At 35.9% G+C, this 27,998-nt stretch overlaps 1 protein-coding gene across 2 annotated transcripts; it reads left to right on the top strand.

Moving 5' to 3' along the window:
• Nucleotides 1–408: 408 nt before the first annotated feature.
• mier2 (mesoderm induction early response 1, family member 2) lies at nt 409–27,961 on the top strand. 2 transcript variants are annotated; one of them, XM_056448172.1, is made up of 13 exons: nt 409–427; nt 8,591–8,760; nt 8,843–8,965; nt 11,423–11,543; nt 11,654–11,733; nt 14,228–14,297; nt 14,412–14,563; nt 15,639–15,720; nt 16,143–16,237; nt 16,363–16,493; nt 22,675–22,799; nt 23,039–23,159; nt 25,673–27,961. In XM_056448172.1, exons 2-12 carry the CDS (start codon nt 8,599–8,601, stop codon nt 23,116–23,118), a joined length of 1,221 nt encoding a protein of 406 aa, XP_056304147.1. In that variant the 5' UTR covers nt 409–427; nt 8,591–8,598; the 3' UTR covers nt 23,119–23,159; nt 25,673–27,961. The 2 variants fall into 2 exon arrangements, with proteins under 2 accessions (XP_056304147.1, XP_056304148.1); XM_056448173.1 differs by having other exon boundaries at nt 415–427; nt 8,594–8,760.
• Nucleotides 27,962–27,998: the final 37 nt, after the last annotated feature.

Consider the following 27,998-nt stretch of genomic DNA (forward strand, 5'->3'; position numbering starts at 1 on the left):
TTATGAAAATATATATTATAAAAGATTTTATAAACCATATACAAATTGTGTAACTTTTATCAACATTATCTACATATTTAATGGATTTTTGACCCAGAAATCAGCTTTTAATGACGCAAACTGAAATCAATTACACGACTTTACACCATATGTAAAAATATCCACATGAATTCAAGAAAGCTGTAATTTCATACATTCTTGCTAACTTGAAATGCATTATCTATTTCAGACTTTAAAGTATATTTCCGTCTCATATGTTGCAAATAGTATCCATTTCTATAAACACATAACAAATGAGTCCCTAAATGATTAAATTGCCCTGCTTTGGCGACTGTCATCAGTGTTAGTTAGTCAGAATGTAAGTTCAATAGGAGTTCTACACAACATCCGGGCATTCCACCGCTTGCGCAGAATCGGAATGGCGGAGGTAAGTGAGCTGCGGGGCTCGGGGGAAGAACAACACAACGATTAAATCATTCAGCCGCCCCGGTACACTTTAACGGGCAGCCGCGCATTAACGGACAGCTTAAGACCGCGGCCGTTTGATCGTCCGACTTCAAAAGCGGGAAATATACACGGTCATTAACGAGGAGGAAGTTAAAATGGGAGCACTCCTCAGCGTTTCGCCACTCTATCTGTCTCTCTGTCTGTACGCGTTCACGAGCGTTTAATTTGCCAGATCGAGTTCTGTACGAAACAACGGGAGCGCTGGTGCTGAAGTCCGTCCCAGGTGCGCGCGGAGCGGGACGGATGGCAGGTCTAAAAGTTTCAAAACTTCACATACTGTCACTTGCCTCCTCGACTTCCCTAAAACTGTTTCCTTCTCGCACCGGTTCAGAGTCACGGTGCAAATGTTCAGCACTGACTACAGGAAAGCGCCTGTGCGACGACCTGCTGCAAACTTCAGTGTTAGTCGCGTACAGATGCGTTTAACGGTCGTGAAGAGGATAAACTTAAGAGAATAAAACATAAACGAATTTCTGATGCTATAATACAAGACAGTTTGAGTTGTGGGCGAAGTCTGGAAGTGTTTGTGAGGTAAACATTGACAGCTTTGTACAGTTTAGTGGTGAAATGAACTTTTATTTTTAAAGGTAGGCTTGTTATTTGAGACCAAGATTGTCTAGATGATGTTTTGTAGTTGTGAAATTACAAATTAGTTCAGTTTATTATCAAGTTTGATACATTACCCCTGCTATTTTGGTGAAAACTATGCTTACTAAAGCATGTCTTTAAGAGCCTGTGCTATGAAAGTAGAATGTTCTTATTACTTATATGTTATGTATTTTCTTTGAAGTAATACTTTATATTAGGGCTGTGCGATTTGGGGAAAATATTGTCGTTGTTTTTTTTGACAGATATTGTGATTGCAATTTGATTTACGATTACATTCAAACTTTAAGCTGATTTTAATTTAATTCAAGCTCAATAATCTGTAAGCCATGGCAACAATTCTGCGACAGCTCTTAAAAATATACCTGCTTTGTTCGGTGTTTGTGACTTTGAAACCAAAGTATTCCCGTATTACAAATGCTGTTTTTCTTTGATATTAATTCGTCTATTAATGCTTCTGAAGCATCATCATCCCACTTGTAAACTTGTAGTTCAGTTGCACAATTCTGATTGGGCAGAACGAAAGTGTGCTCATTCAATCATAAAGCCCCGGTCAGATCACACGATTTCGGCACGATTTCCTTGACGTAGAGTGTCGTGGGGAGTCGTAAATGACAAATGTACGTCGTGACACAAGATTCAATCGTATCTCGTGTAATGTGGCATAGTTCACGACAACCGATACCATGTCTGCAATGCCTCACGACACCATCGCTGAAAGTCTAGCATATTTAATTTTCTGAAGCATAGCAGACTGATTTTGAAGCACTTCACCTCAGATGTTATTTTTGTTTACATAATTTATATTTCAGCCTCTTGCGATTAACTAATCGCAACGTTTCGAATTGCGATTCGATTTTGATTAATCGCACAACCCTACTTTATAACACAGTTTTGAACATAGTTTATGTACTATGTTTAATATGTAAAGTAGTTTGTGAAGTATAGTCAAACTCTGAGAAGTGTAATATTAATCATTATTATGGTGCTGATGAATGCTTTTGTGCAATTATTTTCAGGGAACCGCACTGCTGCAGTAGTTCCAGGCAGGTCTTGACTGCATTACAGTTCCATATAACTATAGGTGCGTCCCAAATCGATTTACGCACTGTTCTACACCATTTTGTAGTATAAATAGTGTACGTAGTGCATTCACACAGAAAGTCCTAAAAATATTAAGTGCACTTTAAAGCAGCACTATCTAATGTTTTCGGCATTAAAATGTCTCTAAAATTACATCAGTAGAATTAATTTTAACTAAATGAAGTCTGCTGCAGTGGCTACCAGATCTTCCGCTTGTTGCCTGAAATCACGCTTGTAAATTTGGGCGAGTGACCCAGTGGAGCCAAGGACATATATAGAAATTAGGGCTGCACAATTCAGCATCGATATCGCAATGTGATAATTCAGCATCGATATCGCAATGTGATAATTCAGCATCGATATCGCAATGTGATAATTCACAATAGATACATCGCAGGATATCTGCAATGTCGAGTTTGTATTGTAATTTACCATCTGCTTGTGTTTTTGATGCCTGGAATTGTATAATAGTTTTAAAGTAATTTTTGCATAGAAATTGCACCACTTTTATTTTTAAATAACAATTTTATTTTTATCATTCAATTACTGTACTTACTGTTAGACTCGGGAAATGATCTTATTGTATTTATAGATTGTTATGCATGAAAATACTCACAACACATGCAAATACAGAAATGCACTGCAAATAGCACAACGAACATGTGTCGTGGGACCCCAAAACGTTTATAGATTGTTTATTAGATTTAAGGGAGATGCAAATAGTCAGTGTTGGCTACTAGCTTAACTACATTTCTCAGTAGCGTTGCTACTTTCTAAATCAAATAGCTATTCAGTAGCGAAGCTATTATTTTAAACAAGTAGCGCAGTAGTGTCCACTCAAGCTACATTTACTGATCGTGGATCAGTAAGTGACCGCACCGACATTCACAGAGCTGTGAGGCCGGTGTCTAGCTAATGAAAGTAAATCCATATGATGGCGAGAGTGACGATTTCTTCTTCCACTTGTTTTACGGTGGTCGACAACAAACTTTTTGGTGCGTTACTGCCACCTTTCACTCTGGACGCCAACCAATTAGGCTAACATGAGAAATTTGCTTGATGGTAAGATGAGGGAGAGGAATTATTTCTGAAGCAGGATTCCTCGTGAAGTTCATGTTAAGATGCAATAACGGCAATTCTAATGCTGAGCTCAAAAATACTTTAGCAATTTATAGTAATTGCAATAATGTTTTTGAGCTACACAATAGTGAAGTACTCAAAATCATTGACTAAACACGTGCATGAAAATACTCACAACATATGCAAATACAGAAATGCACTGCAAATAGCGCAGACCACAACGAAAATGGGTCGGGGAAATGTTATAGATTGTTTATTACATTTTATGGAGATACACTCCTATTGCAGAATGATCTAACATTATAAATTCCAGCTGGTGAAATTGTATTCATATCGTAATATATATCTCAAAATAAAGAAATATCGCAATGCTAGATTTTTCCAATATCATACAGCTCTAATAGAAATGTTAATTCAGTTATATATCGGTTGTTATGTTTATATAATGCATTGTTAAATCTGTCGCTTAGAGTTATCTCAAACTAGTGAATAGATTTTTGAGTTTCTGTTACTTTACAGCGTGCTAAACAAACAATAATGTCCAAAGTATAATCTATTATGCGTGCATGATTTTGCTGACGATTTTTTTCTATTATACAAATCACACCTTTTGTGATGTTATATTAACAAATTTTGTGTGGAGCATGGGTAGATGTTTTGACAAGGCTACTTTGTCATTGACAATCATTCTATTATCCAATCAAGATAAGGCCAAACCCCTATAAATAACCAAGCATGTCTTTCCTCCGTTATCTCTCAATTTCAGCATCCCTCTAACACATTTAAATCGATTTCTATTTAAATTGGAGCAGATGAGTGTTCTGAGGCTGGGCTTGACACTGCACTCAGACCCCTATCTTTCTCCTGACAAAGGGAATAACACGAGTTTGGGTGTCTTTCCGAGCTCAGACCCTTCTCCCGGATAGCATGCTATGCAAGCATTTTCCTTATTTAGTCAAATATCTGTAGCTTTGAACTTGTGAAGTAAACATACATGCAAATATGCATGGCAGAATACTAGGCTAACATACTACTATTCTTTTTGTCACTGTTACTTTAGTTATTGGGAAACAGTGAGTAAACAGTGTGATGATATTTGTGGAACATTTACCTGGTTGATGGACATGGTTTCCAAACAAGGTGTCAGCTTTTGCTTGTGTCTCAAAAATGCACATGAGTTGCGCTGCCCACGGGGAAGTGCAGCAATTGTTTTATAAAACTGGTTACAGGCACTTGTTCTTATCAACCACAAGGGGGAGATGTGAGAGAAAGTTGCATAGTGTTGCTTTAAAAAGCTGGATGATGTTCTTTTTCGACTGATAAATAGAAGTGTGGAATGTTGAATACTTCATGCATCCAGAGGTTGCAGATTTGCTCATGTAGTGCAGCGGTCCACAACCTTTTTATCACAGCAGACCAGTCAACGCTTGACAATTTTACCATGGACCAGGGGGGGAGGGGTGTCAGATGGCTGGGCAGTGGTTCGATGGTTGCTAGGTCACCATCAACCGTTGATCAAACATTGCTGTCACCCTGATACATGACCGAAATGTTATATCCCATACAAGCTGAAGCTTATGGGTCAGTTCTTGTCACGTGACTTGCAGTACGCTTACAGTAACTGGGTGCGTCTAAAAGGCCGCTGGCACATGCAAGCCGCAAACCTCCATTGGAAATCACTAACTTGAGCAAACTCTAGAAAAGACGCGATGTGCGAACGGCCCCTAAAAGGCCGCCGTCATTTGCAATCTCCAGCAGTTGATCTTCTTTCACAGACATGGCGAATTCACCTGATTTGTTGACAAATGGGTTGCGAATCCATTCCTTGGCAGTTTCGTGAGTCCTTAATTGGGCCTTTTTCCCTTAGCAAAGCAGCAAGTTTCCAAAGTTGTCTGTTTCTTACTCATTTTGCTGCTTGTGGATTAAATTTAGGCGCTCAGATGGCTGAGATGTAAGAGAGAGAATGCTGTCATTTTTAAAAAAATAAATGTTTTTTCAAAACACAAGATTGTTCAGACAGATAATAAATAAAACGGAAATAAATAGGTATTTCTCGCGTGGCCCGGTACCAATTGAACCGAATCGATGGATTGATAATCGTAACCGAACCGTGAGACCAGTGTAGGTTCACACATCTATTTTTTACAATGTAGATCATGCCAAAGCAGATTAACCTAGTCAAAAATAAAAGTCCATTGCAATATTTTAGATTATGAAACATTACAGCAAATCAGGCAGGCAGGAGAGTAGTGGCAGAATACTGGTGTATTTCTAGTTAAATTAAATGTCACTGTTGAAGTTCAGTTTAGCTTAGTTCAGTTACATTTAAATTTAGTTGTTTAACAGATGCTTTTGTCCAAAGCAACCTACAAATGAATAGGCATTCAACAATTCAACATGAAACAGTTCAGTAAAAATGTCATTGTTGAAGGCCGATCCACTGAAGAGCAGCTCCACCAACCCCAAACAAGCAAGCCAGAGGTGCCAGTGTCAAGGAACCAAAACCACTAATTGCCGGAAGTGAAGAACAAACCTTGGAAAAACCAAGCTCAGTTGGGGTGACCAGTTCTCCTCTGGCCAAACGCCATAGGCAGAGCTGCAGTCTGGATGTTGGAGGGCTTGAGAACGATGAGAAAGTGCAGGGCCAAGTATGTCATAGGGCGGGTGTTTAACACAGAGATTCTCTCACTGGGGTCTTTGCAGGAATTAGTCTTGTGCTCTTGTGTCGTCAGTGACCACAACATCTGCTCTGGATACAGGCCGGATCCAAGATTATGTGAACCTTGTGATAAGAAGAAACAGAGTAACATGAGTGTAGATGCCATTCACATTGCAGAGTCTTGTTGGGAGGTTTTCTCAACTCCAGTTTTCCTGATTAATGCAGAATAACAATCCTTTGGAGGACTTGGATTTCAAAGTTGCTTATGCAAAGAGATGTGTTTTTAGTCTAGTTTTGAACTGACAGAGTGTGTCGGTCTCAAACTGTGCTAGAGTTTGCAGAGTTTAGGTGCCAGATATGAGAAGGGTCTACCTAAACAGTTGATTTTGATATTGTAAGAATAATCAATTTTTTCAAAATTAATTGAACTCAAGGGACGCAACTTTACCACCTACAATTATTCCTTACATAAGACTCCGTGAAGTTAATTTCAAATTTTAAATTACACCTCTCTGGATTACTGAATTGTGATTGGTCAACCAGAAAATTCCAAGGTTTGCTGTTGCCGATAACAACCGATTATAATAAGGCTAATAACACCGGCTCATCTGTGTACTATGATTCATCTTGTTCTAACACAATAAAGACCTTTAGACTTATACAAGAGCCCCTCACTTTGTGTGGGCTGCTGGTAAGCCTGTTGGGTTTTATTCTGTGAGAACAACCAGCTGAATGTGCATTATCACTTTTTTTAAATACATTGATTATCCAACTTATACCATGCTCTTTTGCCAAGTATTAGACAAGTTAAAACTAGTATTACCCTTTTGAAGTGCTATATTTGACGTGTAAAAATGATGCTAGATCTGACCACTTTGAACCAGACGCAAGCAGACAGAGATAAAGAAAGAGATTGTGTGTTTTATGTATGACATGGGCATATCTAATGGCTAGGCTCACACGGAATCTGTGCACACAGAAATCTGCAGATTTTTTTGCCCATCATTGAATCTTTTTTATTTTCTTTTGTGTGTGTAAATTTATATTTATTCCGTTTTAAAATAAATTTCAGTAATATAATTGACAAATATGAAAATGTTCATATGATTTATGTAGTTTGTGAGATAATATTTTCTGTCTTTTAGTACAGATATTATATAAGAGACATTCTTTGTTCACCAATTAACTGGATCTAATTGGATTTGCATTAGAAACATTATATAAAAGTTAAAAAGGTGTTATTTTATGACATATACTAAGTTTTTAGTTGTGTTACACCCAAAATCATTCCGCATAAATAGGCAGATTTTTACAAAATTCTGCGCAGAAATAGCAAAAAATGTCCACTGATTCTGTCTTTAGCAAATATTTTTGAGCATATTGCTCATGGTCAAATATGGTTGCTACTAATGTTTGCGGGTATTGTATTTATAACCTTGATCAAAACTGTGCGTTAAATGATTTTAATGCAGAACTTTCAGCCAATAAGAAATGTAGTGTGTGTGTGCGATGTATTTTGGTTTTATAACACACTTTTGATCCTAATTCACTATATGCATCATGTTAAATAGTTCCCAAATTAATCAAAGCCTCTATAAAAATTTAATTTAACAATAATTTTTACTATGGTATTTTTAGTTGGTTCTATAGTTATCTTTTAAATAATCTGTCATCACTTTAACTATGTAACTGCTTCTTTTCAAATGTTCAAAAGCTGGTTGTTTGGATTCTTGACAATTTTATTACATGAGGTGAAATTGTGATGTTGTAACTAGTGGCTGACCCACAAATATTTATTGTTTCACATGATCTTAAGATATAGTTTGGATTTGAAAGGTCATTTTTCCAATTACCTGCAAATTCCACCAGTATTTACCAATGAAATTTTGTGTAACAATTTGAAGCTGAGTTATTTCTTTGTTGTTTGATTGTTGATAATTGTTGATTTCTAACTGAATTAATTTAAATTAAAGTTGTACTTACTAACAGGGCTGGGTGATTTGGCCTAAAAACTCATTTAATTGAACATTTTAACTCGATTACGATTAATGAACGATTATTTTCCTTAATTATTATTTTATGTTTTTCCCTCATAGTTCACTGACATGTTTTGTACAGTAAATATGCTCACATATTACAAGTGAGAGATTTTCGAATGTAGGGTGCGTTACTTGATTTTAAAATAATTGAATTAAACACAGACTATCTACTATCTATGATTATTTATTGAACATCAATGGTGAACAACTGAAATTAAAACAAACATTAACTAAAACGTTTCTCTCTGCGCCGCCCACTGTCATCACCACTACCAAACCGACCAATCACAAAGCTTGCGATATGCTCCATTGTGCTGAGTAAGTGCATTTTTTTGAGAGGTGCACGGGTATGCGAAGGCTGCACCGGACCATACGTGTGCGCTTGGTAGAAGTATAATATCAGAATAATATAATAAGTATAAATCCTAATATAATAAGTATAATTCAACCTTAACAGAGCGAGGTCACGTGACTCAACATGGTAGGGAAAGTAATTGAAAAAAGTTTACTTGAAAAATGTTGATCGATTATAGGCTCTGAATGTCGATTTCGTATCGAATGTACTTTTCGATTAATCGTCCAGCCCTACTTACTAATTATTTTCATTGTGCATTAGCAGTGCGAATGGGCTCCAAAGACCAACGGCACAGTCGTGTAGACATTTTCCACCAGGGCTATGTGGGGCCACTGGAGGCCCTTCCCCGGGCAACCACGTTCCTAGGGGAGGACACGAGCCTGGTGGCTCTGCGGAGGCAGGCGGTGAAGATGGCAACCAAGTCCCAGGCAGTGAGTGGTACAGCGTCTTGCAATGCATTGATCATTTTGATTAGATATTTGATTGGGAAAAAATGTGTGTTTTTTTCCACAGGGTGGTGAGATGTCTCTTGAGCAACTGCTGGCACTTTATGGGTACAAAATGCCTGATCCTGTCCTGCAACAACAGGAGCCGAATGAGCTGGCAGCCAGTCTGCCTGAAATCACACTGGACAAGGTCAACATTCTTCTACAATAACCACTTATAAAATGCTGCTTATTTGCATTTTTCAAACATATATATACAGGAGTTGGACAATAAAAATGAAACACCTGGTTTTAGACCACAATAATTCATTAGTGTGGTGTAGGACCTTTTTTGTGGCCAATACAGCATCAGTTCGTCTTGGGAATGACAGATACAGTCTTCTACTGTGGCCAGAGGGATTTTGAGCCACTCTTCCTGCAGAATAGTGGCCAGGTCACTACGTAATGCTGGTGGAGGAAAACCTTTCCCTCTCCTATAGAGCACTCCAAAGTGGCTCAATAATATTTAGATCTGGTGACTGTGCAGGTCATATAAGATGTTCAACTTTACTTTTATGTTCATCAACCCACTCTGTCACCAGTCTTACTGTGTGTATTGTTGCATTATCATTCTGATACACGTCACCGCCTTCAGGATACAATGTTTGAACAATTGGGTGCTCCAGAATGGTTTGGTAGTCCTTGGCAGTGTAGCACAAGAATTGGGCCTTGGGAACACCTTGATATTGCTGCCCAAACCATCACTGATCCACTTTTCCACTTGAATGTGGAAAAAAACAGTGTAGGTGGACTCATCAGAGAAAAAATACATGTTTCACATTCTCCTCAGCTCAAGATTTTTGCTGCTGGTATATTCATAGGAGCTTCTGTGCTAGCCTGCTAATTTTGACAGGTGCATGCATGTAAATGGCTTTTCATCTCATTTTACGCTTGAGCAACTAAATGAATGGCAAAGTCTATTTAACTGATTATGCTTTAATAACATTACAACATCGATGCTGTAAAAGGAATCGTATAAAATGGAAAAAAGTCACATTAACCGTTCACCGGAAGTTTATTAGTATGGGAAGAAACACTAGCTCTGCATATACAGTACCCTATACCGTGGCTGTTGATACATTACAAAGACTTGCTGTCTTGGTCACAGATGCGCCAGCAAAACGTGCACCAACAGTTTGTCTTCTTTTGAACTCTGATATATTGCAATATTTTAACCAAAACTGTGCTATTACTCTGCTAATTAAGCCTTCACCACGCTTTGCTCTTATTGGTGGAATATCCAATCAATGAAGAAATTTAGCCATAAAACCTTCAACACTAAATTGGCCAGTATTTCACTTTCATTGTTCAACCCCTGTACATATAGAGAGAAAAGTTTATGAACCGTTTTATTTCCCGAAAATATTTTTTCCTTTTATTTCCTTTACCTTTCAAAATCTGAAGGAATTTTAGTTGTGATTATACTATGCTAAAAGAACAGAAAACCCATTAACAGAACAGCAGTGATTGTAACACAAGGAAAGATTTCATCTACAATTTCTAAAAGTTACAGAAGTCAAAAATGAATACAACGTGTACAGGTCATTTCTTTGAATGACTTCAGCACATCTGTGGTTACAGGACATCAATAGTATCACACAGGACATCAATAGCCTTTCACAGGATAATCTAGTCATTTTTTTGTGATTTTTCAATTGGGTTCAGGTCAGGACTCTTGAACTGGCCATTTCATTATTTTTAACGTTTTCCTGCTCAGTGAGCTTCTTTACCCATTTTGCTGTGTGATGAAGTACATTACCCTCCATGAAAATTGCTAACTGATTGGGTGATGAAGGCAACAACTGCATGATTCAGAAGGAAATTGGGATATAAACATTCACTAGAGGCTTTATTAGAGGCCTCTAACTTTGATCAGTGCTCTTTTAAAATTATATTTAAGATTTTTTTAAATTGAGATTGAGAGTACAGTTGAAGTCATAATTATTAGCCCCCCTTTGATTTTTTTTTTTTTTTTTCCTTTTTAAATATTTCCCAAATTATGTTTAACAGGGCAAGGAAATTTTCACAGTATGTCTGATAATATTTTTTCTTCTGGAGAAAGTCTTATTTGTTTTATTTCAGCTTGAATAAAAGTAGTTTGTAATTTTTAAAAACCATTTTAAGGTCAAAATTATTAGCCCCTTTAAGCTTTATATTTTTGATAGCCTACAGAACAAACCACTGTTAAACTATGACTTTCCTAATTACCCTAACCCTTCCTAGTTAACCTAATCAACCTAGTTAAGCCTTTAAATGTCACTTTAAGCTGTATAGAAGTGTCTTGAAAAATATCTAGTAAAATATTATTTACTGTCATCATGGCAAAGATAAAAGAAATGAGTTATTAAAACTATTATGTTTAGAAATGTGTTGAAAAAAATATGCGCTCTGTTAAGCAGAAATTGAGGACAAAAATAGACAGAGGGGCTAATAATTCAGGGGGGCGAATAATTCTTACTTCAACTGTATATCTACCTCACAAAATATGCATAAAAACTGCTTTTGAGCTAACTTAAAGTAAAAAAATTTAAAGTTAAGGATTTTGCATCACTAGGTTGATCCTGTTGAAGCCTGAAATCTGGCTTTAAGAAATTCTATATTTTTGTAGGTTCAGATAGGGAAAGACCTGCTCTCTGGAGGGGAGGATGTGGACAACCATTCTTCTGCTGATGACCTCACACTCACCATCAAGGCCCATGCATCTGACCTCTTACAATGTCAACTAATAGGTAGGACATCACACTATAATGCCTCTAATTGTATAAATGTACAAGATAATTTCTCCACGTAGCACATACTTTGAAGTGTAATTCTGTTTACTTTCTTTAAATCTGTCCAGGTGATGACAAAGACACTTCAGTTAGCTGTTCCGAAGATGACTCAGAAAGCACCTCCATCCCCTCCAGTGATGGCCGCAAAGTAAAACATTTCATCTATGCTTAAATATTATTTTAGTTATCAAAAAAGGTTAACAGTTTTAGTAGCTTAAACAATAGTAACAATCTTGGCTTAGCAGTTTAAAAAAGGTCATATATAAATTTGACTGGTCCAAGATTAGAGCCCAGTGGGACCCCATATTTAAAAGCGATTCTAAATAAATACCAGGTTTTCTTATCCAGCATGTTCTTATACGTTTTATGTTGAAAGCTTCATCTTGAGTTTTTTAATAATTGTTATATTTTATTCAGCAAGGGCACATTAATTTGATTAAAGTACTTTTGTAAAGCACCAAGTAACGATATACGAAAGATTTTGAAGGATCCTGTGACTCTGAAGACTTGAGAAATGACTGCTTAAAAGATAGGCTTAGCCATCACAGAATAAGCAGTAAGCAGTAGTTTTCAGCTGTTATGAACCTCCATAATATTACTTTCCCCAAATTATATTTTTTTGAATAAATGCAATCTTTGCTTCAAAAACATTTAAAATTTTACTGACCACAAACATTCAAGGGCACCTTTATCTTTTGTAAGCTGTTTGGACAGAACTGTGTGTAGGTATAGTGTGTCCCCAGTCATATTGGAGTGATATAAACACAAGAAGTCTGTTTTTTAAAATTTCTTCACATTAAAATCGGATCCAAATCTCTCCCTTTCTGAGGCCGAGCGCAACGTGATGTAGGAGTGCGGATTCCCCGCCCACCGAATTGAGTGACAGACGAGTATTAACATGTCTCCGTAGTAACGTGTTTAATCATATTTTTAAAACAGAGCATGTTTGTAATGAATTACAGCGATTTACCGTCTTCATCACCAGAGCCGCATGTCAGTACAGTTATGAAAGAAGACGATTCAATCCCGGATTGTTTATGTTAAATCAGGTTTATTTGTACATTAACATAACGGATATCCATACAGCAGTGGATATTAACGTGTATCCTGTCACATTTACCATGCAAAAACAATGCAAAGTTAAACAGGCATGCTGTGTGTGAGTCTGTGTGTATGTGTAGGCTTGGGTTGTCTCCAAATTTTGATACTGTCAAACCTCCTCCCTATTTTACCTCGATATCTGGGATTACCGTGCATAATAAAAAAATTATCATGGAAGGCTCAGACAAGCCAACTGTTGGCTTGTGCCTAAACCATTCAGAAATTGAATACCGTATATGCGACCTTAGGTTCGTGGTCACCATTTTGTCTTGTTCGTATTAGAGATCTGCGCAGGACGCTCTCTCTAATTCACACACATACACACACACACACACATAGACCGCACCACGCCAGCGACGCACAGCATTACGCTCTCTCTAATTCACACACATACACACACACACACACACACATAGACCGCACCACGCCAGCGACGCACAGCATTACGCTCTCTCTCATTCGCACACACACACACACACACACACACACACACATAGACAGCACCAAACAAGCGACACACAGCATTACGCTCTCACTCATTCACATACATACACACACATACACATAAACAGCATCCACGCGGATGCGCGCGTGCTCTCTTGCTCGGGAGCGATATTGTTAGCCCGCCAGCTCCCGTTCAAATTACACCAGAGTTACCGACCACTCCCGCGCTTTATTCGGAAATGTATTCCCGCACCGCAAGAAATCTGGTCGGGTCCTGTGGTAGCAGTGGGAATACAGACCTCTAGTTCGTATTTACCACGTCTCCCTTCTCGTTCGGTCAAAACGTTGTGTTCTATTTCAAGACCAGGTCACTTGGTATGCGACTCGCCATCTTACCTCACCTCTCTCTCTCTCCTTCACACTGTCCCGTGATGGCAGTTCCGCAAACGCATTTTCAGGCATTAATTAAATAATATCTAATACTTAATACTTGTCTCCTATATAAGTGCATTGTTTTTTTATGACGGTGTAATGGTATTGAAACTGACACCGTTGCTATTTTCAGATCCCGTGGTATACCATATTACCGCCCAAGTCTAATGTGCGTGAACTTTGTAACAACATTGTTAAATGGCTTGAATTAACTCCACAACAAATACATCAAATAATCATTGGAAAAGTTCTTACTGTAGTATTTCTCACAAACGTTACGTGGGATCTGCTTCCTTCATGTCGGTCATTGTGCTGTTTATCTGATGCAGCCGAGGAGGAGATTGAGGCACACTGACAGGCACATGGGAATGGTGGGTGGGGAGAACTAGCATTAAAGGCAGAGGCAACAAAAACAGCTATAATATGTTCAGAGCAGAAAATTCTGAAAGGTAGAATAAATAATCTGATGGGTGTTTTGAGCTGAAACATTACAGACACAATCTGGAGACACAAAAGACTTCTCTTAAAGCTTGAAAAAGTGGTAAAATAGGTGCCCTGTAAATGTAAATAGAATGAATAATTTTTATTTATAAAATATGTCAGCTTAAATGGATGAAGAAAATAAAACATTACAGAAATGATTTTGTGCCATGTTTTGTTATCAGGATATCATGGTGGGGCCCCAGTATCAGGCTGTAATTCCTTCTCTGTGTACACAAAGTTTTTATGAAAGAGGTAAGTGTCTTCTCTTGACTGATGTCCTTTGGATTGGCTCCAATGACCTGTTTTGCATAACCGACCTGCTGAGTGCCCTGGGACCCATACCTGTTTTGTTCCTGTTATCCCCAGGTTATGAAAATGAGGACCAGTTAGTGTGGACCCCAGACGTGATGTCCAGTCTGGCCGTAGAGAAGTTTTTGCTTGATGCCCAGAGAAATGGGAGCGACAATGGACCTACAAACACTTTGACCACTGGAGATAAAGTCAAAGACAATGAGCAGGTTGGGTTCAATCACACTTGTAGCACTTGTCTTTACGTGCAGTCATGAATCAGGAATTGGAGGGTGATGCGTTTTTTTGTATTTACTTAATTTTGTATTCATTTTAACACTTAAATTTTGATTGTTTAAGGTAATTTTAGAGTTTTTCATAAAGTTATTAAATTTTGTTAATAACAATTTCTTGCTAGACAGTTTTTTATGTTAATTCATTTATATGAAAGGCCATTTTATGCAGTGCTCAACATATAAACCCCTCACAAATCTCCCATTTAACATTACACATTAGATTAGTCAGTACTGAAGCCAATTCTGGAGCTAATCTAACAAAATAACTTATGAGAACTGTCCAAAATTAGTACACCCAAATTTCCATGTTAGGGAAAAATGTTAAATAAAAAATACAAAAAGAGCAAAATTCAAGAGAAACAAAAGTGTGTACAATGTATTCAATGAAATTTTATTGTTTGTAATTTAAATTAATTGTATAATCTTTCTATTTCTAAAGATGTTCGGTGATTAAAATGTTGTTTTAATAAATACATCGCTTTAATAAATCTGTTTTGTTCAAATGCACCAAAACACATTGCTGAGAATACACATATTCACTGAGAAATGGATAAAAATATTCATTTTCAAATTGGGGTGTACTCATTTATGTTTAGCACTGTATGTGTTTGAAGATGTTAATTTCTGTAAATATAATAATTCTAATATTTGATATTGGATATTATTAAGTTATAAAGTCCTAGAATAGAGCCCAGTGGTACACCATAAAATTGTTGGTAGGCCATTCTATGTCTTTGCGAAATTAATATGCCTTTCTTAACTAAGACTTTCTTAACCAATAGGCCATTTGGTGTGTGTGCGTTTGTGTGTGTGTGCAAAACAAAGGAGTGGATGCAAAAATGAATATATTTTCTTAGAGATTTTCTCGTGAATATGTATTTACATTCAAAAATGTGACTTTTTTACCTGTGTGCTTATTTTTTGTTCCTCTTTGTAATCTTTTATCATCTTTAGTGATTCATGTTTTGGTCTTTCAGTGATTACACTTAGTTTTTCATCTCTTTTGCAGGCTCTTTATGAACTAGTGAAATGCAACTTCAATGCAGAAGAGGCGCTAAGACGATATCGCTTTAATGTTAAGGTATTCAATGGTAAGACCTCTGTAATTTTCTCACTTTGTCAGAAGAAAGTGTGAGTGGACATAATATTTATAATGAAACTTAAGGTTTTATAACAGAAATGCATTAGGTGGAATAGGAGTTATACTCAATTCATTTGGACCAAAAGCAAACAAATATATTTTTTTGAATATTCGTGTAGTTTTCATCATGATAAAAATGCTTTCAGCACATTAAAATATGTGGTTAAGAAATAACTTCATTAGTTTTTTTCCAATTCCATTGATCCAACTGGGCCATTACCAAAAATCTTTAGTGTTCAGCCCCGTATAAGTCTAAAATCTCATTCATAATGGTCTTAAAAGGGTCTTAAAAAGTCTTAAATTTGACTTGATGAAACCTGCAGAAACCATGGGTATGTATATCTGCTTAATTTCATTGTGAAAATATTCCAGAAGAGCTTTGTGGCTGGAGTGAGGAGGAGCGTCGTTACTTTGAGCATGGTTTCCGTGCCCATGGGAAGAACTTCAACCTCATACAGGCCAATAAGGTACCAATCATGAACAAACTGTCTCAATACACACATTATTTCCGAGTAGACGTTAAGTTGTTTGACTTGATTTTGTGAAGATGTGCCTTTTAATGTGCTTGTCTCCCTTATTCGCCCTCACTCAGGTCCGCACACGCTCGGTGGGTGAGTGTGTTGAGTACTACTACATGTGGAAGAAATCAGAGCGGCATGAGTATTTCACACAGCAGGCCACCAAGCTGGGTCGAAAAAAGTGCAATTTGCCATCTGGGAATATGTGAGTTTTTTGTTTGTTTTTTAATGGCTTGTTTTTTGTCTTTTTAAGTAAGGTCTCAAAGATTTAAAAGTAATAATTAAGTGACGTAACATTTACTATTATTAATACATTCTCATATAAAATTTAATTGATTACATTTTCTAAAATATGTAGTTTTCAAAAAATGTAAACAATGACATATTCCAAATCTATTCCACATACCATTCTCTAAATCAAATGACAAAATAATTTGTGTGTATCTTTGACAGGGTGCAGATTATAATTTTAGTATTTAACTAATATAAAAACTGAAATATTAAATTAGAATGGTCTACGAATAGAGCCCTGTGATGCTTCATATATAAAGCTCTTATTTTAAAGTAAAGGAAGTAAAGGAAAGAAAATCTCATTTGTTTTTAACAAATATATGACTGATTATACAGTACACTACCTGACAAAAGTCTTGTCATAGATCCCACTTGTAATAGCAACAAATTATAACTTGATCATTTCGAAAAGTGGCAGAAGGTTGGTTTTTCAGATGAATTATCTGTTGAACTGCATCTCAGTCATCACAAATACTGCAGAAGACCTAATGGAACCTGCATGGACCCAAGATTCTCAGAGAAATAAGTCAAGTTTGGTGAAGGAAAAATCATGGTTTGGGGTTACATTCAGTATGGTGGCGTGTGAGAGAGTAGATGGCAACATCAACAGCCTGAGGTATAAAGACATTTGTGCTGCAAATTACATTACAAACCACAGGAGATGGCAGATTCTTCAGCAGGATAGCGCTCCACCTCATACTTCAACCTCCACATTAAAGTTTATGAAAGCAAAGAAGGTTAAGGTGCTCCAGGATTGTCCAGCCCAGTCACCAGACATGAACATTGGGGTAAGATGAAGGAGGAGGCATTGAAGATGAATCCAAAGAATTGTGATGAACTCTGGGAGTCCTGCAAGAATGCTTTTTATGGCATTCAGATGACTGTAATAATAAGTTATTTGAGTCATTGCAGAGATGTATGGATGCAGTCCTCCAAGCTCATGAGAGTCATACACAATATTAATTCCTTTTCCACTGCACCATGACTTTATATTCAATATTGTACATTATTTTTGTTAAGTGACAAGACTTTTGTCTAAGCAAAGTGAGACTAAAATAAGCGTAATGAAGAGGCCTTTGCCTATTATATAAGTCACTTTTGATACCAAATAATCAACTAGAAGTCAAGCTATTATTTGTTGTTCCTAAAACTTGGATCAGCGACAAGACTTTTGTCAGGTAGTGTATATTGTAGTTTATATAACTTTACCATTTAACCAAGCTGATATAGGTTTTTATATATGCCAGTGTCAATAATTATTCAGTTTCATTTGATGTGTGAATAAAAATTCTCACTTTCAGTAAGAAACAAAGTTTGACATCTTTCAAATTCTGCCAATTTTATCAGGAAATTCCATCAGTGAGGGCTGAAAGACAGATCATTGTAAAGGAACCTTAGATCAAACGACTGATCGTTCATCCTGTTTAAAGCTAGCTATAGAATGAGATGAATGTGAAAGAACATTTCAGCAATTCAGTCATTCCAGCAACATATCAGAGTTTCAGCCTAATTTTACAAATAGATTTCATGTATGTAAATGATTTTAGTACAGTTAGTAATTACAATACCAAACTCAACCAAGAAGGTAGGTTGTTGATGTTTTCCTGCCATTCTCTGTCTGAACTTTGGTGTAAATGCTCCAATAATGTAATCCTTCTGAGGTAACGTTATGCAGTTATATATTTTGAAAGGCAGGTAGGACAAAGGCCTGTCACGATATCTATTTTTGTTGTACGATATATTGCTCCAAAATATATTGCGATAAGCGATATTATTGTCATTTTAAGACCATTTATTGCTACTCATTATACAATGCCAGAATGACAATATAACAGCATCACAGTGCTCTTCCAATGAACAGATAATATTTTATTCTTAAGAATATTTAATTGAATTATAGACATTTTAACGATTAAATAATTAGGCTTTGGAATTAGAATGTGAAAACGTATATCCTAAATAAATGTTAACAAAAAAGGTAAAACGTAACAGAGGCTGTGATATCTGGTAACAGATCTATTCTCAGTAAATATATTGTAGTAATTTATAGTCAATACTATAGTGATACAATAGAGATAGAGATGTTGCACAATCAGCTAAAATGCAATATATATTGCATCTCTAAAAATGATTGAGGTCTTGTCCATGTGTTGTGCGATAAGTTGATATATTAAATATTGTGACATGCCTAGTAGGACAGCTGATTGTAATGTTTGGACCAAACATTCTGAATGGACAACATTTTGGATCCTACACCTTTCACAAAATATTAAAATACATATAAATACATTTAGACCTCCTAATTTAATGATTGCCATCACAATGTGAAGAGACGAGGATGTTTCAATGAGCATAACAAATATAGTTTCTGAAGACAACCACCTATTGGACCTTTAATTGCAGCCCATAACATTATAATAATGTGCACGTAATAGACTCCCCTATAAGATTGACTCTGTTAGATGTTTTTATTTTTATCTTTAGGGAGCTGTTATTAAAAGAGTAGCACAAATTGTTGAGGAAAGAAGAAATTTGATATTTAGTTTTGCCTTGATATTCTGAAAAGGCACTGAACTAGGGATGCTCCAATCAGGATTTTTGCAGCCAATACAGAGTACTGATTCCTTGTCATGGTGCTTGGCCGATACAGAGTGCAAATTCGGATGTTTTATAATGCAATAAGCACATTTTCAGTCTAAGTATGATACTTAAGCGGAGATCTTGCCTTACCTCAGAGAATAATTTAAAGATATTGCATATAATTCCCTAAACATGTCACTTATAACAATTTAGTGTGGACATGTCATGGTTAGAAGCAGATTAACAGAACAAAATAGATAGAACATAAAAAAATGGCAAGAAAAATCACTAATAGAGCAAATTGGAAACATTGCAAATCATGGAAGAAGAATTCAACATGTCTCAGCGAAGTTTGGAGCGCATAAGGAGTTAAAATGCACACCTATAAATCCATTATTTCTTTACTAAGAGGAAATAGGTCCATAAACTACTGCTTAATACGATACGTATATTACAATAAGTTATATTATTAAATATTCAAGTTTTAAAAAATTATATATATTTTTAGATTTAATGCACTTGCAGTTAGGGTTGCACGGTTTACCGATACTATGGTAGTATCGTGATACTATGGCTCCAAAATGCTGGTGGTGCTACTGTAGTTTACTGTAGGTAAATGGTATTATCAGCATTAACGGTCTATCTACAATACATAATGTTGCATGTGGAAAAGTCACTAAAATGCTCACACACTTGTGCAACAATAGACCACTTCATTTGAATCGCTTATGGAGCCTTCAAAGATAGCAAAACCGTGTAGAATTTGCGCCTTTTATGGTAACCTTTTGCATATTTTCTGATGTTTCAGTTCGAATCTGATCAACATATAAAACCATGTGATGCTGCTAGCTGAAGATTAGCCTGAATTGCTAAAAAATATAATTTTTTTCTAAAATGTGGCAGTGGGGTAAAGTGAGACAAATGCTCTGGGGTAAAGTGAGACATAAGGCAGAAGTAAAAATTTAGTCTACCAGACTGTAGGACTTGTGAATGAGGCCTTCATATCAACAGTGACACCATGCAACATCACTTCTGGATTTAGGTGCACTGGAATTTTTCCGTATAACCAAGAAATTTTCCTTAATAAAGCATTTGCACTGTTCGTGGTGTCAGACTGGACAAATCCTGAGCTCCAGCCTGCCACTACAGAAGATTTGGATGATCCACCTGCAGATAGTTTACTCACTGATGCTAATCCTTTCATTGTGCATAGTCTACATGGATGTGCCATGTGTTTCCAGCCAACCTGGATGTATATCTCCTCATGAAATGCTACCACTCTCAAATGTTGTCCCAGAACACAACCAAAATGAACTGGTGTGACAATTAAAAAGGCCTATAAAGAAAGACAAAAAACTAGCAGGGCAAAGCAAAAGAATAGCAAATAAAAGGAAAAAACAAAAAAAAGAAAGCAACCCAAAAGGAAATCATAGAAAAGTGATGTCCCTGTCTCTGTTGATACTGTCTGTGGGGTGACTTTGTCATAGTTAACTTTGCAACAAAAAACATAAGCGTTTATTACACTGGCTTGGTTAAGAAAGTTGAGGATGACGAAATACGCACGTCATGATTTTGCCAAATATGAGCTGATCCTACATTAACATCTTTGTTTATCCTGGAACATCATTTTTGATGGAAAATGTAATCCATACATATTCCCTACCCCTAAACCCATCCATAACTGTAAATTACTCCCAAAATCAGAGGGGAATGATAGTTAGATAACAATCAAGTAGAAGTGCATAAACCTAACCATAAGCCTAAACTGAACATAAACGGTAAACGGATCTTTTAATTCTGATTGGCTGATTGGAATGTTGTTCAAGGATCAACAAAGATGTTAATTCAGGAACATGTGGGTGAAATTAGGTTCATGCTCAATTTTTAACAAGAATTCAAGGAAACACAAAAGAGTAGGAGTTGTAGAGTATGACAGTAGGCTGATGTTCTAATCCAGGTGGGTCTAGTCCTGTGTTCTGAGTCCCAGGCTGTTCTATCTGGTTCTGATTGTCCTTTTCTCTGACCCCCATACATTATACTATAGCTGGCTCTAAGGGTCCTGCGTTCTGACCCCCAGCTTGTGTTTTAAGTGGTTCTATCTGTCATTAGAATGTAAATTGAAATAGTTTGAAGTAAATTGTTGTATTTGCTTTTGTTCAGAGTTACTTTCAAGTGTTTAGAAAAACATATGTGCTTAATTGACCAATCCCCAATCCATAATTGACTTGTCAGACATTAGTTCTGAAATGTGTGGTTGTCAAGCTAGCTGTCAGGATTCAGACTCTTACAACATGCGTTGTTATGGTAGTTTTAATGTGGAAAAAATAAGTGGATCAGTTTACTCTCGGCTGGTTCACTTTACCTTTGATTTTTCTGGTCTGTCTCAGTTTACCACGTAGCTATGGTAAAGTGAGACACAAGACAACTTTTTTGAAAACAATCATATTTTCTCTTTCCTTTATCCTAAATACAGTCTGATAAATTCCACTGCTAGAAAACATTCTGAATTCATGAGAAATGTGTCAATTTTACCGATATATAATTTTAGCTCGGTAACAGGGGAGCAAATTTACACCACTCTCCCCTACTATGCATAAAGACTTTACAAATATACGTTGCACAATAAAAATAAAACAGATTTTAATATGAACTTTAGCTTATAAACACCCTTAATGTGTTTATGCCTCTTTTAAGATTTTTATATTAATGTTTACTTTCACCGTTTCATTTAGGTAAACTCCTGAAACAAGTAAGTTGTATCTCTTGAACTTTGCTAATAAATCTATATTAAATGCTGCGCTTCCCACCTCCTTTTTTCGATCGCAATGATTTCTGGGACTTCTCGAGCGAGTCTTGCTCTCAAATCTGCATCGATGCGTCCTTGATATCAGAAACACATCCGGGATCCTCCGTTCTTGAGTTTTGGAACTGAACTTTGGCTGTTGATAATGACGTTACATGAGAACACAAGGACGCAAGATCCCTGAAGAACGCATATTGAGAAACGGGCACTGTCAAAAGTTTAATGACCTACAAAATGGAATGCCTCAATAAATCCGATCTGCCTGTTTACATGATAGTCGCATTATATCTAATTTATTTCCACATATGAAGGAGGCCTAAAACCGATCCCTAAATATCCGGATGCATGGGTTTTATTATGTTTACACTGTTTACAGATCTGATCTGTGTCACATATGAGCAAAAATCGGAATTGGCTCACATTTAACTGGCAGTGTAAATGGGGCCCAATTAACCTAGTTAAGCCTTTAAATGTCACTTTAAGCTGAATACTAGTGTCTGGAAAAATATCTTGTAGAATATTATGTACGGCCATCATGGCAAAGATAAAATAAATTAGTTATTAGAGATAAGTAAAATAAAACCATTATGTTTATAAATGTGTTGAAAAAATCTTTTCTCCATTAAAGAGAAATTGGATGAAAAAATAAACAGGAGGGCTAATAATTCTGACTTCAACTGTATATACATATTTGTATATATCTCTCTCATAGAGAAGATACTGAGCCAGACGGATATACTGGTGATATGGAAGTTGCCACACAGAGTTTGCCAACTAGGTCTTCCATTCAACTCCAAACTCCATCGCCACCTGCAGTCATGGAGCTGAATAAACAAGGTACTCTTTTAATCCTTTGATATTACACTTTTCCATATGCTTAACAGTTCATTGCAGACAAGTTTCAAGCAGCTTCCTCATTTACACTCATTTATGTCCTACATAAATGCATTTCTTTGTCTTGATTTTGATCTGGAAGGTTAGAATTTGTGTCATTGTAGTTTTCCATCTGCCAGCATTTTCCCATTGTCTTTGTGTTCTTTATGTTCCATTGCCTTTCATTTGGTGGTTTGATCCAGAGGAGAGCCTGAATTGCGCAGCTCAGTTTCAGGGTCGTCCACGCCGGAAACGCACACCACGCTTCCTGTTAAAGCCCTGAGCTTGCTGCTCACTGACAGCCTATAACTGACAGACACACAGGTAAAAGCAGTAATGTAGAGTCTCTCTGGAATTGGGGGATCACTTCAGTCTATTTTCATGGCACTATCTTAAATGATTTCTTATAATTAAATAAATATTACACTCGTTTTTTTTTGTTAAATAAAATATTTAACTTTAGTTTTAAACTTAAACGTGGTGTTAGTTATATTTTATGTATGAAAATTAAGCGAATATGGGGAAAATAAAATTATTCTAAATTCATACTAAATTCTAACATAAACATGCATTTTCTGAGGATTATTCCGTAGAATATTTATTGTATTTTAAATGTACAAAACGTTTTTTTTTTCCATTTTATTATTTTTTGTTTTTCCTGGGTCTCCATAACTTTGTATCCTAAAAAAACGTTGCATTGTTAGATACAATTACACATATACAGCTGAATTATTAGCCCCCCTGAGTTATTAGGTACCCTGTTTATTTTTTTCCCCAATTTCTGTTTAACAGAGAGATTTTTTCAGCACATTTTTAAACATAATAGTTTTAATAACTCATCTCTAATGACTGATTTATTTTATCTTTGCCATGATGACAGTAAATAATGTTCTACTAGATATTTTTCAAGACACTTTTATACAGCTTAAAGTGACTTTTAAAAGCTTAATTAGGTTAACTAGGCAGGTTAGGGTAATTAGGCAAGTTATTGAATATCAATGGTTTGTTCTGTAGACTATCGAAAAACAAATAGTTTAAAGGGGCGAATATTTTTGACCTCAAAATGGTTTTTGAAAAATTTAAAACTGCTTTTATTCTATCTGAAATATTCCAAATAAGACTTTCTCCAGAAGAAAAAATATTATCAGACATACTGTAAAAATTTCTTTCAAACATCATTTGGGAAATAAAAAAAAAATAATAATAAATTTAATGGGGGTTTAATAATTCGGATTTCAACTGTACATATAATATAGTGTCATCTTACAAGTTTTTCTAATATAGTTTTTATAGTATTTTGATTTGGTTTAAGATTATTTTTAGAACTTTAGTAGAGGTATACATTTCATACTAAAACTTTCATTTTATTACTTTATTATTACTTTTGTGTACTGTTATTACTTTTTATGCTTTAGAATTAGTAATATTAACTCTTTAACTGCCCCACTAAGAAAAAAAATGTTTGAATTGCATTTATTAACTCCTAATGTGGTTGGTTAACACACTCAGTGTATTTAACACATCCCATAATTTCTAAAATATCAACCTCTACTAAATGGTTGATATGTCGGTTTATGGTAAAAGTACCAGAATTAATACATATACTATGAAAAATCTGAAAATATGAAGTGTAAGGCTAATTTATTTCAAAACATAACCAATTTAAAACATTTTTGAATACTAAATCACCTTTATTTTTTGCCATAAAATATTTCAGATTCTTATTTCTCATTCTCATTTAATCTCAGCTGGTTGCCGAGGCAAGATAATACAATTTTCATTTGAGTAATTTTGTCGAGTGCTTTGTCAGTTTCTTAGTTTTGCATTTAGATACATTTTTAGTTGATTTTTGGATTTAGTCATTTTATTTCAGTTAGTTTCCAACCATTTTCTTCTTGTTATAATTTTGTGCTTTAATTCGCTGTCATCATATCACACTCATATCAAACCCTTAATAAAATTGTGACAGTGAAAAGAGTAATTACAAATAATTAGGACCCTAGCATGTTAATGTTATTACTAGTTACTGGCATCACTGAGTACGTTTACATGGACGCCAATAATTTTAATATGATTAAGACAATATTCTGATTAAGAGTTGACCAGGTAAACAGCAATTTTTGATTAATTTAATCTGATTAAGGTCATAAACTAAACAGAAATGAAGTTAGGACATGTGTGGAGTATGCTGATTTTAGTCTGTTATTGAAGTGCAGTACAGACATGTAAACACCGCAATCAAACTATTACCGTCGTGTAAGATTTTAGCCACATTTTGCAACAGCATAATCTATACAATCTATACAATCTATGCATGTCTTTGGACTGTGGGGGAAACCGGAGCACCCGGAGGAAACCCAAACTCCATCCAAACTCCAAACAGAAATGCCTCCTTTAGCAGTTCATACTCGCATCCAATATCTTGTTTGTCACGGGGGGCATGCATGAAATGTTCCTGAATGAAAGTGAAAGTGTCAAACTGTAGTTCAAGTCGACAAACTAAAAATGCAACACCCGAAATGTGGATAGCATGGTCAAGCATTGACATTAATCAATATAAATGCTATAACATGTAACACGTGGTCATGAAAGGAGCATTCAATAAGCAACTCATGTAAACATCTTAATCTTATTATTGTCTTAATTAGATGAAGGCAAATAATCCGATTACTGATGTCCATGTAAACATAATCAGTGATTCAAAGATTAAAAGACTAATCCCAGTGCAGTCTTTGTTCTTTTTTACAACAGAAGCTCATCATATATCTATTTACTCTCTGATTTTTCCACAAATATGGAGCATATTTTCTTAATATGCCCATTTCTTGTTTTTTCAGCTTGTGAGCGAAACATTGGGGAGATTGACCTGTGTGCAGGTTGTTGCTCTGGCCCACAGGGGGAGCAGTTGTTCAGCCAGTTTACTCTTCCTCCAGTGCTCCAGATGCCAGACGTGGCCTCCCTATCCACCCAGCTTTACTTCTCTCAAATCTCCCGAAACCACTCCGTCCCTTCATCCCAGCCAGACTCAGGGCTCCTGGGAGCAGGGTTTCAGAAGCTTCAACTGGGGTCTTTTGCTGAAGATCCTGCACCTTCCTGCTCAGAGTGTGTTGCTTCACCGAAGCTTCAGTTCGACTTCTCTTTACCTTTCTCACCATCCGTCCCAGACTTTGGTGGGATCGGTAGCCTCTTGTGTCCATCCTCCTCCATCTGCTCGACACAACAATGAAGGAAAAACATTCCAGATCTAAGAAAAAGTGACGACCGTCGTTCACATGGAAAAGAAATATGTTCACTCTTCAGGAGATTTCAGCAACTTTGGTCATCATTTAATCACTCTCATATTACTCCAAACTCGTTTGACTTCATTCTGAGGTACACAAAATATATTTTTAAAAAGCTGCTTTTGTGTGTATAATAAAAGTCAATGGGCTCCAAAATGCTAAAGGTTCATTTACATAAGGATAGCATATATTTGGCAGCATAGGGATTACTTTTATGCTACCTTTATGTAATTTTTATGCCATGAAAATTTTAGAACACATTGTGGACCCCATTGAATTTAATTATAAAAGAAACTTTTGGACCCCATTGACTTTTATTATAAATATAAGTGTTTGCACTCTATTAACATTCAGAAATTCATACTGGTTTGGAATGAAATGGTAAATACTTTAAGTTTTCGTGTTGGCTATCTTTTCAATCAAAGAATGTCATCAGCATTTCCTCATGACGTCTAATCCATGTTGTCTTCAACAACGAAACTAAAGGAATGGGACAACTGTTGTTTCATCTGCACTTGTTGCTCTTCAGGATGCTTCAGTAAAACCTGAATTTAATGAGATGTTTTGACCAAACACAAACCATATTTTTTCCGTACAATAAAAGTCATCGGAGTCCAAAATGCTAGCATACCTTTTCCAACATATGAACTACTTTTATGCTACCTTTCTGGCATTTAAAAGTTTTGAATCCTATTGCCTTTTTTTAAAAGAAACTTTTGGATATCATTGACTTCCATTTTTCAAATAAACTTTTGGACCCTGTTGATTTTTAGTATAAAAAGACACTTTTGGACCCCGTCAGTTTTCAGGTTTGGAATGAAATAATTCTGCTTTTTTTGATTTACGTTTCTTTGTTCCTTAAATCTTTTAAATGTTTCAAATGTTTTTCCGCATTCAAAACTGATTGTTTTCAACTAAACTAAGAAACGTGACAACTGCTGCTCACCTGGAAATTGCAAAAAAAGCCTGAGATAGTTTGACCAAAAAAACATTAAATCACCCCTGTGTTGTTTCAAACCTGTTAAGCATTTGTAGATTTTGTCCATTCAATGGAAGTAAATAGGGTCCAAAACTTTAAAGCTCTGACTATTAGAAAAAGATAGCATAAAAGTAATCCATGCATTACCAAAAGTGTACTACCATACTAAATATTAGAGCTTTGGACCCCACTGAAGTGCAATGTAAAAGAAGAACTTTTGGGCCCATTGACTTTAATAGTAATGGCATATATTTAGCAGCATATGGATTACTTTTATGCTACCTTTATGCTTCTGAAACCTTTTTTAGAGAAACTTTTGGACATCATTAACTTTCATTTTTTAAAAATAAACTTTTGGACCCTGTTGATTTCCAGGTTTGGAATGAAATAAGAATAAATTACACTTTTTTGATTTACGTTTCTTCGTCCCTTAAATCTTTTGAATGTTTCAAATGTTTTTCCGCATTCAAAACTGGTTGTTTTCAACTAAACTAAGAAAACGTTTCAACTGCTGCTCACCTGGAAATAGCAGAAAAGCCTGAGAAATAGTTTAGCCAAATAAGATAGCTTGACCATTAAATCACCCTTGTGTTGTTTCAAACCTGTTGAGTATAAGCAGATTCTTGTCCATTCAATGGAAGTAAATAGGGTCCAAAACGTTTAAGCTCTAACAATTAAAAAAAGATAGCATAAAAATAATCAACGCTCTACCAAAAGTGTACTACCACACTAAATATTAGAGCTTTGGACCACACTGAAGTGCAATGTAAAAGAAAAACCTTTGGGCCCATTGACTTTAATAGTAATGGCATATATTTAGCAGCATATGGATTACTTTTATGCTACCTTTATGTTTCTGAAACCTTTTTTAAAGAAACTTTTGGGCATCATTAACTTTCATTT

Source organism: Danio aesculapii, chromosome 22 (assembly GCF_903798145.1).
Source record: "Danio aesculapii chromosome 22, fDanAes4.1, whole genome shotgun sequence".
In the NCBI taxonomy this organism is placed as follows: domain Eukaryota; kingdom Metazoa; phylum Chordata; class Actinopteri; order Cypriniformes; family Danionidae; genus Danio; species Danio aesculapii.